Source organism: Nomascus leucogenys, chromosome 2, assembly GCF_006542625.1.
Source record: "Nomascus leucogenys isolate Asia chromosome 2, Asia_NLE_v1, whole genome shotgun sequence".
Classification (NCBI taxonomy): Eukaryota; Metazoa; Chordata; class Mammalia; order Primates; family Hylobatidae; genus Nomascus; species Nomascus leucogenys.
In genome coordinates, this window is record NC_044382.1 from 155265064 (window position 1) to 155280473 (window position 15410).

A 15410-nucleotide genomic window follows, 5' to 3' on the forward strand; every position below is an offset into this window, starting at 1 on the left:
GAGGCGGAGGTTGCGGTGAGCCGAGATCACACCACTGCACACTAGCCTGGGCGACAGAGCGAGACTCCATCTCAAAATAATAATAATAATAATAATAAGTAACAACAATAATAATAATAATAATAATAATAATAATAATAAAATCACCCAGGAGTTCAGCGTGCAGACCCCCAGCCGCAAAGCCCAGGGAGCCCCTTTTGAGAGGAAGGTGCGAGGCTCAGCAATCCGCGTTCGGAGCGGTCCCGCGCGCCGTTCTGATCCGGGCAGCCCCGGGCTAGCGGAGACCACGGCGCCTGCCTCGGCCACGGCTCACGAGACGCCCGCGGCCCCGACCCCGCCACGAAGGGACAGGCGGGACAGGGGAACACTCGCGCCCGGAACCCGCCGCCACGGCGCCGCGCCAGGGGGACGCGCTTGGGCGACGGACGCGCCGCGCCGGGGAAGCTGTTGGGCGCCGGAAGCAGTTGCGGTCCGACTGACAACCCTGCGGGACCCGGCCCGACCCCGGCGCGCGCGCGGCGGAGGACGAGGAAGAGTTGTGGCGAGGCAGATCCTGCCCCGCGGCCGCGGCCGTCTCGTAGGTGCGGGCGGCGGGGCCCACCGGACCGCGGCGGGGTCGGCCGGGCGCAGAGCTCTCGGGGGCGCGGGCTCCGGCGCCCGCCCCTGGGCCGCAGCTGGGCTTCAGCCGTGGCCCGTGGCGCGGTCGCTTCCCCGCGAGCCGCCTGGGGCCGGGCGTCGGCCTTCCCGGGCCGCCGAGCCTCTCGTGTCCGGTGGGGAGCGGGGGGAGAAGCTGTGCTGACACGAGGCCCGGTGAGACCGTCGAGCCGGCGGGGTCCGTGTTCAGGCATCCTCAGAGTGAATCGTGTTTGGTTGTGTTTGGAATAAATTCACTTCCATTTTTCATTGGGCGTCAGAAGTCACCCTTGAAGTACTCCCCGTTTAAGTTGTTGGCTGCGTGCACCTTGCTGGGCGCGTGGGGCCCAGATTCACAGCCGGCCTAGCTCCTGAGGGCAGGTAGATCTGTGAGCAAACAATGATGACGGGCGGCCGTGAAGTATTTGGAAGGCACTGCAGGCAGCCCATTCCCTGGAGAGAGGGAAGGTTTAAAGGGGTGAGGCCCGGTGCAGTCAGGAGTTGATGTTGCCGTCCTGAGTCTAAATTCCACCAGGCAGGCCAGGTGCAGTGGCTCACGCCTGTAATCCCAGCACTTTGGGCAGCAGAGGCAGGAGGATCACTTGTGGCCAGGAGTTCAAGACCAGCCTGGGCAACATGGTGAGACCCCGTCTCTACAAAAAATGTAAAAATTGGCTGGGTGTGGTGGTGCACACCTGCAGTTCCAGTTACTCGGGAGGCTGAGGCACGAGGCTCTCTTGAGCCCAGGAATCGGAGGCTGCAGTGAGCCATGACAGCACCATTGCACTCCAGCCTGGGCGGCAGAGCAAGACACTGTCTCAATAAATAATAAAACTGAAAAAGAAGACGTGATATTTGAACTGGGCTTGGAAGAATGATTAGGAATTTGCCAGAAAGGGAACACGTTTAGAGATAGGAACACGAATTGTGTCTGGGGCATGGTTGTTGCTTTCCCAGCCTGGGAGGACAGACATTCGTGTTAGGGCCCAAGGCTGGGACCTTGCTGAGGAGGGGGTTCACATGGTGGACCCAGGAGCACAGGTGTTACTACCGGTGGACCCTGGGGACCCTGGGAGCTTCGTAGCGTGAAGCCCGGCCCAGGCTGGTGTTCTCTCTGCAGGTGTTGGGGGACATAAGATGAGGCTTCCCTTGCTCTTGCTCCTTTGGCTCTGAACCATCTCCTCAAGGCAGACAGAAATGGTGGATTAAACTGTGGGCTTGGGATAGTTGTAAGTGTCACCTTTCCAGATGGCATTTTTAAAATAGTATTTTTCTTCCTAAAATGGATATGGATTTCAAGTGTATTTTTTTCCCTTTTGGTTTTTTTTATTTGAACATACTGCTCATGAATGCAATGTGAATGTCTGTTACTTAAAAATGTAATTTTGAAAACAACCCCCCAAACCACAGGCGTGATGCTGAAACGCATCCTGCCCCGCAGACCAAGCACAACCCTCCTGCCCCACACCCTCATCAGGGCAGCCGACAGGAGGAAGTGCAGGAGGAAGTGCCGGCATCCACTTCAAACACAAGGTCTGGCGGGGGGGGGTGGGGGGGGGGTCACGTGTCGTGGTGAACAGGTCAGGTGTCATTTTATTCATGTTGAAACCAGCCCCTTCGTTTGAATGCCAGTGTCATTCTGACCTAGTAATTTTTGTGACGAGGCTCCATGGGGAGCACCCTGCTGAGCACGGCACGGCCATTTGTCTTCTGCCTGGCCTGTGCCAGGCCATTCCTACACTCTCATGTGAAGCCTGTGAGGCAGGTCTTGTTACTGTGCCATCTTAGCGGTGGGAAGTGAAGGGCTAGGCCAGTGAGGAAATGAGGACAAAGGCAGCGGCCATTCAAGTGGAAGCCTGTGGCGACTCTAAACTCTGCCGTTAACCAGTGCTCTGGTTAAGACGGAAAAGATGCATCCCACTGGCGCTGCATGTGTGTTCCCGAGAAGCCCCAGTGCCTTAGTGGTCTGATCTCAGAACCTGATGGCTAGAACACCGAGAGGTCTGGCCTCCCTCCCCGAGGGCTGGAGAGCCGCTGTGTTCATTGGTTCAGTGTTTCCAGCATGCCTTCACCAAGGAGGCTGTCCTGGCTCAGGCACCTTTCTCAGCTTCTGACTAGAGTCCTTTCCCAGCCACGTGGCGACGCCGCTGACGTCGGGTTATCAGGGTGCTGCATAGCAGGGGTATGAGGCTGGCTGATGAGGGTGGAAGCCCCGACTGCATTTGTCTGGTGGGCAGTGTCCCTCCACACTGTGCTCCTGGTGGTGATGGGGAGCCCCACCGTAGAAGGGGTCCCAGTGGTTGAAAGGTGGGGTTCTCTCTGAGGGAGCTGGGGTGCCTCTGGACCGGGAGGTGTGCAGGAAGACCTCGCACAGCCATCTGCCTGAGTAGACTCTGTCTGCTTGTTCGAGGCAGGGCTCTGATCCGATGACTGTGAGGATTCGACCTCTGTGCTGAAAAGAACTGATGACTGGGTGCTTCATGGTCTCAAGCCTGAGGGACTTAAAAGCTGGTTTGACGGGGCTGGTTCGGTTTTCCACATGCTTGGTGGGAGAATAAATCAGCACCTCTTTGGAGGGGACTTTGTCTGTATTTCTCAAAATTAAAGATGACCCAGCAATGTCACTTCCCGGCATCTGTGCCCTAGACACCCCGAGTGAACACAGCCGCAGGTGCCAGGACTCCTCCTTTCCCCCGGCCGACGCTGGCTGGGTCAGGCCCTTCTCACCCTCCATAGGAAGCCTCCCCACCAGGCCCCGCTCCGTCCCTCCTGCCCGTGGCCTCTGCTCATAGCACGTGGGCTCTCTGGGAGCTGGGACCATCTCACACGGGGCCATTCACGTCTGTCACCTCCCAGGGGTTGGTGGCAGGAGTGCCCACCCACAGGCAGCGCTCTGGGTTCCGCCCAGGAGAGCAGCGGTTTCTTCTCAGCCTGCACCTTGAGTTTGCGCAGCCCAGCTGTGCGTGTCAGCATCACCAGCTCTGCTGAGCTCTGCGTTTTGTGGAGAATCCACTCTTACTCTGCCGTGGCTTCGCCCTGCGGGGTGACCCAGGAATTTGTAGAAATGCCAAAAGGGGCACTGTGCTCTGGTAGTGTGTGCTGTGTGTGCTCAGCGTGTGGTTAGCGTGTGGTTAGCGTGTTCACAGCACGAGCTTGAACTCGCTTTGTCAGAACTCGGTTCTTTGTGGTCTGCAGAAACCTTTTCTGAGCAGCAGCTTTAGTTAGAGGAAAGCCGTCATCCCCCTTTCATGTGCTTCTGTCATAGTGAGAAACAGCTACACACAATGACAGGCACCTTCTATATTGAGTGAGTGTTGCCAGCCGCCCTAGTGCTCCGCTCCTTACCACCCCAGAAAGCACCGTCCCCTGCTCCACACATCCCAGACACTGCCTGTGGCTCTCAGCAGCGGAAGTCTGGCCTCGGGGCCATAACCCAGAGCACCCAGTGCCCAGTTGGTTTTCTGTGTGTGGATTCTCCTTGTTTCTGTGCCCTCACACCTGTAAAGCAGTGCAGGATTGGTTGGAAGTGAGGAAGGAAGCGTGGTGGGGCCGCCCTGGTTTGCTGCTTTCTGAAGCTGGCACAGCCCACGTGCTGATCTGATGTCTTGTGTCTGGTCAAGCCCAGTTGTTTTCTTGCCGTTCTCTGGGTTTCTCTATGGTAGCAGGGTCCTGGTGTGTAGGCGGACCAGCCATGGCCCTGCCTCCGAACAGCTGTGGAGGGCAGAACATGGGTGCCTCATGTCAGGAGATGATGTGGCCTGCAGGGCTGACCGTTCGGTAGAATTCAGAGAAGACTCACACAGGACGTCCAAGCGGCCCGCGGAGCTGTGCTGAGGTTCAGGGCCCTGCATGGCTCGTTTTCCTCCTGCCTGGGCCAGAGGCAGGAGATCCCCCTGCTGGCTGGGATGGGGGACTTCATGAAGAGCCCCAGGCTACCTGGGAGGCGGAGCTTGCAGTGAGCGGAGATGGCGCCACTGCCCTCCAGCCTGGGTGACAGAGCGAGACTCCGGTCTCAAAAAAAAAAACAAAAGAGCCCCAGGCTAGCAGGGGAACCAGACACCCAAATCAAACAAGCAAAAACCAAGGCCAGTAGCTTTCCCCTCGCAAGTTAATGAAAGAGATGTGCTGGAGAGAGAGAACCTGCTGAACGTGGGCACAGATCCCACTGAGGGGGCGTGGTGTGCAGGAGGAGACTCGACAGGGTCATGGGGTCACTGCTGCCCGTTGTCGGGAGACAAGGCTCACAGCTTTATTTTATAATGTTGTCTTTAGCTTGTAAATGAACATGCTTCCCTTCCCCCATTGAGTGTTGAGTGTTGTGCCTGTGGGAAGCGTTAGACACACAGCCTGCGACCTCAGCACAGATGCCCGTTGACAGGTGTCCTCACCGGCCTTCTGGGTTCCAGCGCCAGGCCTGGTGCCTGTCCCAGGAGGATGAGCATTTGCAGTGCCTTCACCTTCTCGTGCCCCTCCACCTGCTGAAGCAGCTGTGCCTGCTGCTCTTGTGAACTGTGAACTTCCCCTTACCTCCTGTCTCTGGCTCGGGAGCTGGGCGAGTTTGAACTTGGCCTTCTTCACTTTTCTGTGTGTGAACAAGTGGTTGCCTTGTTTGTTTACTGAACAGAGTGTGGTTGAGGCAAAATGCTGAGATGAAACCTGACCTAATATGTGTGTATTAGATGGTAGCATCATTGTCAAAATAATACTCATTCAAAGTCCCTGAAAACCAAACGGAGAACTTGACTACTCTTTGGCCACAGGCCTGGGACGCTGTCAGAACGAGGGCCGCTGAGTGCCCAGTGGCAGCAGAGCCCAGAGGGTGCTTCCCCCAGGAAGGGAGGCAGACAAGCCTATTCTTACTTCAGACGAGCACAGTGCCTGAAGGAGCTGTAAAGTTGGGGGCTTGAAACCAGAGCAAGCGACTGTTGTTTACTCCAGCAGGCCACTTCAGCGCTGGGAAGGAAACATGGTCACTTCTGCTGGTCGTAAAGAGCCTGAGAAAGCAGATTGTCCCGTGCCCTCATGAGTCGAGCAAAGCTTCGATTATAAAGGGCCAGGGATGCAGGAGCCTGGTGGAAAGTGCCGCCCATTCTTCTCGCTCTGTAATGCGGGGGCTTTGCGCCGGCCTGTGTCCGCATCCTGGGGCAGTGTCCCGTGGCCAGTGTCCTCTGGCCGCAGAATGCATGTTGCGGAATTGGACCAGCCCTCATGCGTCACGAGCTTTGGGCCCACAGGCGGAGGCACCCTGGGTTGTTCTCGGGCTCCTTTCTCTGAATGAAGAATTCCAGTGGACGGCGGGCCCGCACGGCCCCTCCCAGGGAGCCCTCGCTTCCTGCTGATTTATTTGTTATTTAGTAGTTAAGTTTTTGGGGGGAAAGGAGTGAATTATAGTTCAGCGTAAAACATGTTCTCTAGCCCTGTGAATTGCCTGAGTTAAAGCTTGGCTTGGCGCAGTGGCTCACACCTGTAATTTCAACACTTTGGGAGGCTGAGGTGAGTGGATCACCGGAGGTCAGGAGTTGGAGACCAGTCTGGTCAACATAGTGAACCCCTCGTCTCTATTAACAATACAAAAATTAGCCAGGCGTGGTTGTGCACACCTATAATCCCAGCTATTCAGGAGGCTGGGAGGCAGGAGAATCACTTGAACCCAGGAGGCGGAGGTTGCAGTGAGCCCAGATCACGCTATTGTACTCCAGCCTGGGTGACAGACCAAGACCACATCTTAGATAGATAGATAGATAGATAGACAGACAGACAGAGTGGGTGAGACTCCATCTCAGATAGATAGTAAAGAGAGAGAAAGGAAAAAACGGTGAGAGAGAGGAGAGAGAGAAAGAAAAGAAAAGAAGGAAAAAAGCATAGCTTACACCTGCCATAACCCCAGGACGTTGGACCAGCCTGGGCAACACAGTGAGACCTTGTCTCTACCAAAAAAAAAAAAAAAAAAAAAAAAGCTGGGTATGGTATCACCTGCCTGTGGGCCCAGCTACTAGGGAGGCTGAGGCCGCAGGATGGCATGAGTCCAGGAAGTCGAGGCTTCAGTGAGCCATGATTGCATCACCACACTCCAGCCTGGGCGACACAGCAAGACCCTGTCTCAAGGAAAAAAAAAAAAACAACAACAAAAAAACGAACCTTGGCACCTCACCACATTTCCACTACACACCTGCGTGGGAAGGGTGTGAGAGAGGCAGCGCTGTGTCTGCCTCAGGGGCGGGGTCTCCAGGCCATGCCTGTTGTGAGCAGGGGCTGTGCTAAGCTCTTAGCCACACTTCCCCTCACGGGTGGTTTTCCAGGCTCAGGATTCTAAAACCCATTATTCAGAGTACCTTAAGTGTGTTGAATTTTATATGCTTCTCCTTGGTTTTACCTAGTTTATTTCATTGTTTAGAATTTTGCGTGATTTGGGAATCCTTAAACCCATGAAGTGAAATAGAAAGCTGAGATGCTGGGTGCGTACGGAACGTTCCAGCAGTGTGGGTGAGGAAGGCTGACGCGGCCTGTCTGGTGCGCTGCCTCATGACTGAAGGTGCAGCAGGCGTACCTGGCTGGGTACTGGGGAGGTGTTTTACATCCTGTCTTGGCCACGTTCGGATGGGACAGTTGGGCACTCACGTTCTGTGCCTTGCCTTTCTCCAGGTCGGCCCCAGGAGGCTCCCGGGAACGCCTGTCAGTGCGATGCTGCCCCATGTGATGCTCACCTTCCCGCGCCTGGGCTGTGCCTTGGCCTCCTGCCGGCTGGCTCCTGCGAGACACACAGGAAGTGGTCTTCTGCACACAGCCCCGGTGGCCCACTCAGACAGGAGCGCCCCGGTGTTCACCCGTGCCCTGGCCTTTGGGGACAGAATCGCCCTGGTTGACCAGCACAGCCGCCACACGTACAGGGAGCTTTATTCCCGCAGCCTTCGCCTGTCCCAGGAGATCTGCAGGCTCCGCGGGTGTGTCGGCGGGAACCTCCGGGAAGAGAGGGTCTCCTTCCTGTGCGCTAACGACGCCTCCTACGTCGTGGCCCAGTGGGCCTCGTGGATGAGCGGCGGTGTGGCAGTCCCCCTCTACAGGAAGCACCCCGCGGCCCAGCTGGAGTATGTCATCTGCGACTCCCAGAGCTCTGTGGTCCTCGCCAGCCAGGAGTACCTGGAGCTCCTGAGCCCAGTGGTCAGGAAGCTGGGGGTCCCGCTGCTGCCACTCACACCAGCCATCTACACTGGAGCAGTACAGGAACCAGCAGAGGTCCCAGTCCCAGAGCAGGGGTGGAAGGACAAGGGAGCCATGATCATCTACACCAGTGGGACCACAGGGAGGCCCAAGGGCGTGCTGAGCACGCACCAAAACATCAGGGCTGTGGTGAGTGCCGCCCCGCGCCGTGATGGCTTCGGTTACGGCACAGCACTCTGGGTGGGCTCTGGGCCAGAAGCACATGTTTTCATTCGCTTTTCTGTGGAGTCGTTCACAGTTGTCACCATCCTGCAGACCCGTGTGAGATACACGGATGCAGGCCCGCAGGGCGTGGCCGCTGGCCTCACTGGCCACACAGGACGGCTCCAGGAGTGGCCGAGCACAAAGGCTCAGGCAGGGGCAAAGCCTTCAGGTGTAGAGGGATTGAGGGGCTGCCGAGTGACCCTGCCAGGACCATGCTGCATGAGGCAGAAGGGACCACTCACTGCCTGTGATGCTGAGGGGCTTTTCAGAGGCCAGCCACGTGTTAGGATGTGTAGTCAGGACCCCACATACACCCACATCTTACTCTTTTTTGTGTGTGTCCTGTGACCTCAGTCACATCTTCACAGAACTCTCCAACCACATCACTTACCTGCCATTTGTATAGTGTCATAACGTCTCCTATGCAGTTGAAGCAATAAAGTAAAAATGAAAACCAAAAGCCACAAAGGGGAAGGCAGGAAGTGGACCCCACGGAGTCGTGGGCTGATGAGGCGCCATGGGCACGCAGCAGGCTGCGCCCTGGGTGGCCTGCGCCGTCACTCCTGGAAGCAGCGCGCCTGTCGGGAGGGACGGGCTCCAGACTCCTCTGTCCTTGTTGAGGGGAGTGACACTCACATGTGCTTCTCCCTGGAGCCTGTGCAGGCAGCAGGCAGTGTCCTCCGTGAGATTGGACAGAGGATTCAGTGGGCCGTGCCTCACGCTGCTTCTCAGTAAGAGCTGAGGATGTGCTCTGGAGCCTGGCCTGGGTTCTGTCCCGGCTGGGCAGGTGACGATAATTCACGAATCAGCAGAGCTCTGTGTGGGCAGTGCTGTTAGCTGAGCCAGTGGTTGGGCTGGGAGTCAATTCCAGCCTGAATGGCTCTGGATCCCTGAGTCCCAGGCTTGGGCAGGGGCGGAGCTGGGAATGGCGATGCTGGGACGGAGCTCTGTCGGCCTGGTATCTGCAGAGCCATTCCCCCACCTTCTAAATTCCCTAAAGCCCCCGGCTGTGTGTGTCGCTGTCCTCTGTCTTCAGGGTAAGTGAGTGACCCAGCAGATCTGCTGTGATTTTGTCGTCATCTTGAGAGGCTGCTAGAGGGGAGCAACAAAGAGCCGAACTTCTCCTTCCCCTTCCTCAGCTGGGAGGCCCAGAGCTCCCGTCCCTGAGCCCCAGGTCTGTGTGTGCTGTTGCCACAGTCCTGCTGCCGCTCTCAGCTGCACTCTCATCCCCTGCAGGTGACCGGGCTGGTCCACAAGTGGGCGTGGACCAAAGACGACGTGATCCTCCACGTGCTCCCGCTGCACCACGTCCATGGTGTGGTCAACGCGCTGCTCTGTCCTCTCTGGGTGGGAGCCACCTGTGTGATGATGCCTGAGTTCAGCGCTCAGCAGGTGAGTCGGGGTCAGGGCTCTCGGCTGCACCTCAGACCAGGCACCTTTCGCTGGTCAGGGTCAGGGCTCTCGGCCGCGCCCTCAGACTAGGCGCCTTTCGCTGGTCGGGGTCAGGGCTCTCGGCCGCGCCCTCAGACTAGGCGCCTTTCGCTGGTCGGGGTCAGGGCTCTCGGCCGCGCCCTCAGACTAGGCGCCTTTTGCTGGTCGGGGTCAGGGCTCTCGGCCGCGCCCTCAGACTAGGCGCCTTTCGCTGGTCGGGGTCAGGGCTCTTGGCCCCACCGTCAGACCAGGCACCTTTCCCTGGTGTGCAGGCGCCCCTATCCACAGGGGGCGCGCCGATGCCGAGACCCTGGGTAGCATGGAACCCTGTACCTATGATGCTTTTTGCTATATATACGTACCTATGATAAAGCTTAATTTATAAGTTACGCACAGTAAGAGGTTAACAATAACAGAACAGTTATAACCATGTACTGTAATCAAGTTGTGTGAAAGTGCTCTCTCTTCAAAATACCTTCCAGTACTGTGCTCATCTGTTGTGAGACTGCAGTGGGCCATGCGTCACTGAAACCGTGAATAGTGAGACTGGATGAGCGAAGGCGGCTGTACAGGCCCTGCTGCCTGCGAGCTCCTGCGGCTGCAGCGAATGCTCACGCACTTGGTTTAAAATAATGCGAGTTTGTTCTTACGTGCCTGGAGGCCAGGATCCTGAGACTAGTCTTGCAGAGCTGATGCTGGGTGTGGTGGGGCTGCTCCGTCGGGAGGCTCCAGGGCAAAATCCGTTCCTGCCTCTTGCAGCTCTAGAGGCCGCCTGTGTCCTTGGCTCCAGCTGCTTCACGTCCAGCTCTGCTTCTGCAGGCACATGGCCTTCTCTCCGTAGTCAGGGCTCCGTCGGCTTCCCTTTGTACAGCCTACGCGGATATTCCAAGATAATCTCCCATCTTGAGGTCCTTCGCTTCACCCACCTGCAGTTCCCACCACTGCGTGAGGTGACACATGCCGGGTACAGGGTCCAGGGCGCAGGGTGTGACCCCTTGAGCCACTGTGGCAGCCCTTGGTTACTCCAGAGTACTGGCCCAGATGGAGAGCTGCTTGCTGCGGGGGGTTACTTTGGAGTATTGGCCCAGCTGGAGGGCTGCTGTGGAGTCTCTGTCTCCCCTCTCTGCATGGCTTCCTCTGTAGCGTCTCCCTTGGAGCAGGCAGGGAGGGAAGGACGCGGTGCTGGCCACACAGAGCACTGGGGTGGGAGCAGTCATCGCCGAGCTGCTGCGCGCAGCCTTGCCTGTGCAGGGCTGTCTCCAGGGCAGATCAGGGATGCTGCTTTGGAGGGAAAGGACCTGGGCTCCAGTGGGGACCCTGTGCACAGCGTCGGGCCTCGCCTGTCAGTTGGGGATGGCAGTGGCTTTTAGGAGTTGCTGTGGCCCTGTGTGTATTCTAGCTGACTGCAAGCGAAAGCCCCTCACCAGGCTCCAGAGGGCATGAGGGGCAGGCCTTGAGCCCACAGGAAGGACGAGGTGTGCGTATGTCACAGGCGTGGTGAAGCGGAGCCCTCCGGTGAGGCCATGGACACGCATGTCACAGATGTGGTGAAGTGGGGCCCTCCGGTGAGGCCATGGACACGCATGTCACAGGTGTGGTGAAGCGGAGCCCTCTGGTGAGGCCATGGATGTTTACCAACCTCTGCCCATATAATGAATACGCCTTTTATTCACAGGAAAAAGGTTTAAGAAGTGGATGTACGGAAAAGCCCTTAGGATTTGGATCATATCATGATTGTTCTCAGCACAGAAGAGCCCATCTCCGAGGCCAGATGCCTGGGGCTGGGCTCCTAGTCTGTGCGGGATTGTTCTGCGGGGCAGACGTCCCAGCCAACAGAGGCACAGCCCTAAAGCCCAGAGCACAGCAGCCACCAGTGGCCGGCCCCACACTCACTGCTCTTGCCAGGACTCTTCCTGTCTGAAGTCTTTCTGGCCCCATCGAAGGCTGTGTGGAGCTCTGAGGCCTCTGACGGGGAGCTCAGGACCCAAATCCTAGTCAGGTGTGAATTTCTCCCAGAAGGGGTCCCTGCAAGCAGTCAGCCCCGCCCACCTCCCCTCTGCTTCTGCTGCAGCTGAGAGGCTCCGCCCACCTCCCCTCTGCTGCTGCTGCAGCTGAGAGGCTCCGCCCACCTCCCCTCTGCTTCTGCTGCAGCTGAGTGGCCCATCCTCTTCACCACGGGGCATCCGACCCCACACGGTGGCTGGAGGTGGAGAGAAGGCAGCTCATCTGGCCCTCCACCTCTCTGACCTTCAGTCTCATCCCCGGAAAATAAGGGTGGAGCCCGGCTCACAGTGGGCACAAACTTGGAAAAGAGAAGGGGCTCTTCTCTAGCCTCCGCTGGAGGGAAGGTCTCACAAGAGAAGCCAGTATGTAGAACAGCTTTCTAAGAGCAAGTGAGCCTGTTTCTTCACAGATGGTAACATTGGGCTTTAGAGAAAGACCTCTTTAAAATCTAGCAGTTACTACCGTGCCAAAGAGAGGTGGCTGCCAGCACACTTGGGTCATTAGCCGTCAGGTCCCTCCACTGCTCTTCAGGACGCCTATAGCCACAGAGCCTCCCTGAGGGCCCCGTCGCCAGAGTCACCTCCTGAAGAGCCTCCCTGAGGGCCCCATCTCCCTGACACATTCCACATTCTTGTTGGCTTCAGCCCTTATTTTTCACGGACATCTCAGCACTGACCCCAGCTACAACACAGCGGTCTGTTAACACGGCAGACACTGCAGCTGCCTCATCTGCGTGGTCCATCCCGGAGACATCTGCCTGGTGCTCTGCTCCAGGCCTTCCTGGCTCCCCTGGTAGGGATCTGGCTCAGTGACCCCACCCTCCTTGTGGCTCTCTCTGGGGTGCGCCCTGCATGCACACAGCTGTCCTTGGTGAACGTCTGCTGACTCAAAGTGGTTTGGCTGCAGTGAGTTCCCCGTGAGTGCACTCTGTGGGTGGTGCAGCGCCTGGTATGTAGGGACCTTCGATGCCTTTGCTGTGTCTCTGGGGGCTCCTCTGACGGGGCTGCTCCCTCCTCTCCGCCCTGAGCCCCTCCTTTCCTTTGGCTGTCAGCTCTGTCCAGGGTGTCAGTTTCTGTGCCTCTGACTGGGCCCCCTCAGCCTGCCTCACCTTGGCCCCTGTCCCTTGGCAGCCTGGCCCTGAACCTCTGTTGGGGGCTGCCCAGGTGCTGATGGTGGCTGGTCTGCCATGGTCACTTGGGCAGAGGCAGCAACGGCCACTGTCGTGGACCGTGCCAGGGTGAGATGCAGCTGGCAGGGGCAGAGGCAGAACATCTCCCAGGGAGCTGAGGGCAGGTTGGTTCCGTCCTCCCGAGTAAAGAGTGTGTTTCCCTCAGGGCGAGAGGCAGGTGGGTGCGGGTGCTGGCGCAGGCCAGCTGTCAAGGATCTGGGCTTTCTCATCTTGCTGATTCTCCAGCACTGCATAAATGACACCACCTGGCCCTTTCCAGTGCCCACAGGCACGTGGCTTGGGAGCTGCTGCTGCGGCGTCTCTGCCCAGGGGCATCTGCCATGGGGGTCTCTGCCTTCGGGTCTGTGTCCCAAGGGCGTCTGCCCAGGGATTTCTGCTCCGAGAGTGTCTGCCCTGTGGTCTCTGCCTGGGGGTCTGCTGTCATCTTCCAGACACTGCAGACTGGCTCATTAATGGACACCGGAAAGTCTCAGACCTTCCACAGACACAGGAAAACCTCAGACCTTTAACTGACATGGGAAAGCCTCAGACCTTCACCGTTTTTGACACTTACTTGGGATTTTTCTCTAAACTATGCTGTCAAAACTTAATTTTTTTTTTTTTTTTGAGATGGAGTCTCGCACTGTTAGCCTTGCTGCTGGAGTGCAATGGCACAGTCTCGGCTCACTGCAGCCTCCGCCTCCTGGGTTCAAGCGATTCTCCTGCCTCAGCCTCCTGAGTAGCTGGGACTACAGGCACCTGCCATCACAGCCAGCTAATTTTTTGTATTTTTAGTAGAGATGGGGTTTCACTATGTTGGCCAGGCTTGTCTAGAACTCCTGACCTCATGATCCACCTGCCTCAGCCTCCCAAAGTGCTGGGATTACAGACGTAAGCCACTATGCCCGGCTGAAAACTTAATATTTAAACAAATTTGATGCTGTGGCTACAAAAGATTGCAACTGTTTTCCATAAACTCCCAATTTCAGGGTTTTCCAACTTTAGGAATTTCTATGTGTAAAATCCAGCTGTCAGCGTTATTGAACATTGGGGTTTTGTCTAAGATTATGTTGAAGAATGTGTAGGATACAAGTGTGGGGTGACCAGACTCCTGCGGTGGTGCTGAACGATCTTAGACGCGGTGTCTTCAAGTCATCCTGCACAGAGGGCCGTGGGTGTCAGTGCCTTCAGGTGACAGATGGGGGTGGGGGACAGGATGAGGACACCGAAAGATGGATGTGCAGCCACAGCCTCTGGAGATCAAAGTCGCCGCTGACGAGACAGCCAGAGGCTCAGATCAGTCACTTGTCTCCAACAGCGCTGCCCTGGCCAACTTCCTCAGGATCGCAGCATGGACTCAGGAGGGCAGGGCAGCAAATCAGGGTGGCCGGGGGTGGCTCCTCGGAGCAGCCTGCGTGGGAACTGCCATCTGGCAGGGTCTGTGCTGTGGCAGCTCAGGTTAGAGCAACAGGCCTGCTCCTGCCGCCTCAGAAGCACTTACTAGTTAGTCAAATGTTATGGCGCCCTTCAGGGGGCCTCCAGGCCTTGCAGGTCTTGGAAGTGTGGCAACGCATTGGGATGTGCTGGAGAAAGGAGGTCGCGCTCGGCTCTCAGTGCCCTTCTTTAGGGCAGCAGCTGCCCTCTGAAGATTTGGATGAATTCCAAGAAAGACCATCCTTCGTGTCTTTCACCTCCGCGCCTGCTCCCTGCCCCTCAGCCTTGTCCCGTTTCGTGCATGCTATCCCCGCCTTAGCACCATCCTGCTACACGCGTGCTCTCCCTGCCTCAGCACCATCCTGCTACACGCGTGCTCTCCCCGCCTCAGCACCATCCTACTACATGCGTGCTCCGTTTTCTGTGCCTCAGTGTCACGTTTTTGTTTCTGGTTCACTGTACTGTTTGACAGTTGATCCGTGTGTTGCATCAAATGCAGTTTGTTCTTTTTACGTGGCTGTGTTGTATTTCCTAGTGTGCGGAAGCCACAGTGCACTTATCCATTCTGCTCTTGAAAGACTTGGGATTGTTTTCAGTTTGTGGCTATTAGAAGTCACGGTTGCTATGAACATTCTCACACTGATGTCCCTGTGGACATTTCTCTTGGATCCGCACCTCCTGGTGCTGGCTCACAGGCTAGACGTATGTTTCATTTGAGTAGAAACTGCGGAAGAGTTCTCAAACGTGGCTGCATGTTTCGTGCACCCCAGTCCCAAACGTGGCTGCATGTTTCATACGCCCCCAGCCCCATTCTGCTGGTACCAATTTACTGTATTAGTCCGTGTGCACACTGCTGATAAAGACATACCCAAGACTGGGAAGAAAAAGAGGTTTAATTGGACTCACAGTTCCACATGGCTGGGGAGGTCTCAGAATCATGGCGGGAGGCAAAAGACACTTCTTACATGGCCGGCGGCAAGAGAAAATGAGGAAGAAGCAAAAGCAGAAACCCTTGATAAACCCATCAGATCTTGTGAGACTTACTCACTATCATGAGAATAGCACAGGAAAGACCGGCCCCCATGATTCAATTACCTCCCCCTGGGTACCTCCCACAATACATGGGAATTCTGGGAGATACAATTCAAGTTGAGATTTGGGTGGGGACACTATCAAACCATATCAGGAGTCCTTAAATTTGTTAAATTACCCACACGTCTCCTCTTCTGGTACCTTCATTTGTCCCTACAGAGGTTCTCCAGGAAGCACCGTGCTTCCCTCTAACCCATTTCCCTTCAGCCTGGAGAACTTCTTTTCG

The 15410-nt window shown here is 56.8% G+C and overlaps 1 protein-coding gene across 5 annotated transcripts in view; it reads left to right on the forward strand.

Annotated features, from left to right (window-relative positions):
* Positions 1-443: 443 nt before the first annotated feature.
* Positions 444-15410, forward strand: part of ACSF3 (acyl-CoA synthetase family member 3) — a 67975-nt gene continuing 53008 nt past the window's right edge. For 3 of the 5 annotated variants that reach the window (XR_004031993.1, XR_004031994.1, XM_030820419.1), the window contains exons 1-3: positions 444-581; positions 7276-7980; positions 9292-9447. Coding sequence is in view for 3 of the 5 variants with exons in the window: in XM_030820419.1 (XP_030676279.1) it covers positions 7315-7980; positions 9292-9447 (822 nt within the window). In the remaining 2 variants the exon portion in view is untranslated. Of the gene's footprint in view, positions 582-754; positions 811-7275; positions 7981-9291; positions 9448-15410 lie in introns of those variants that run through there. The other 2 variants (XM_030820428.1, XM_030820433.1) reach the window with 2 other exon arrangements.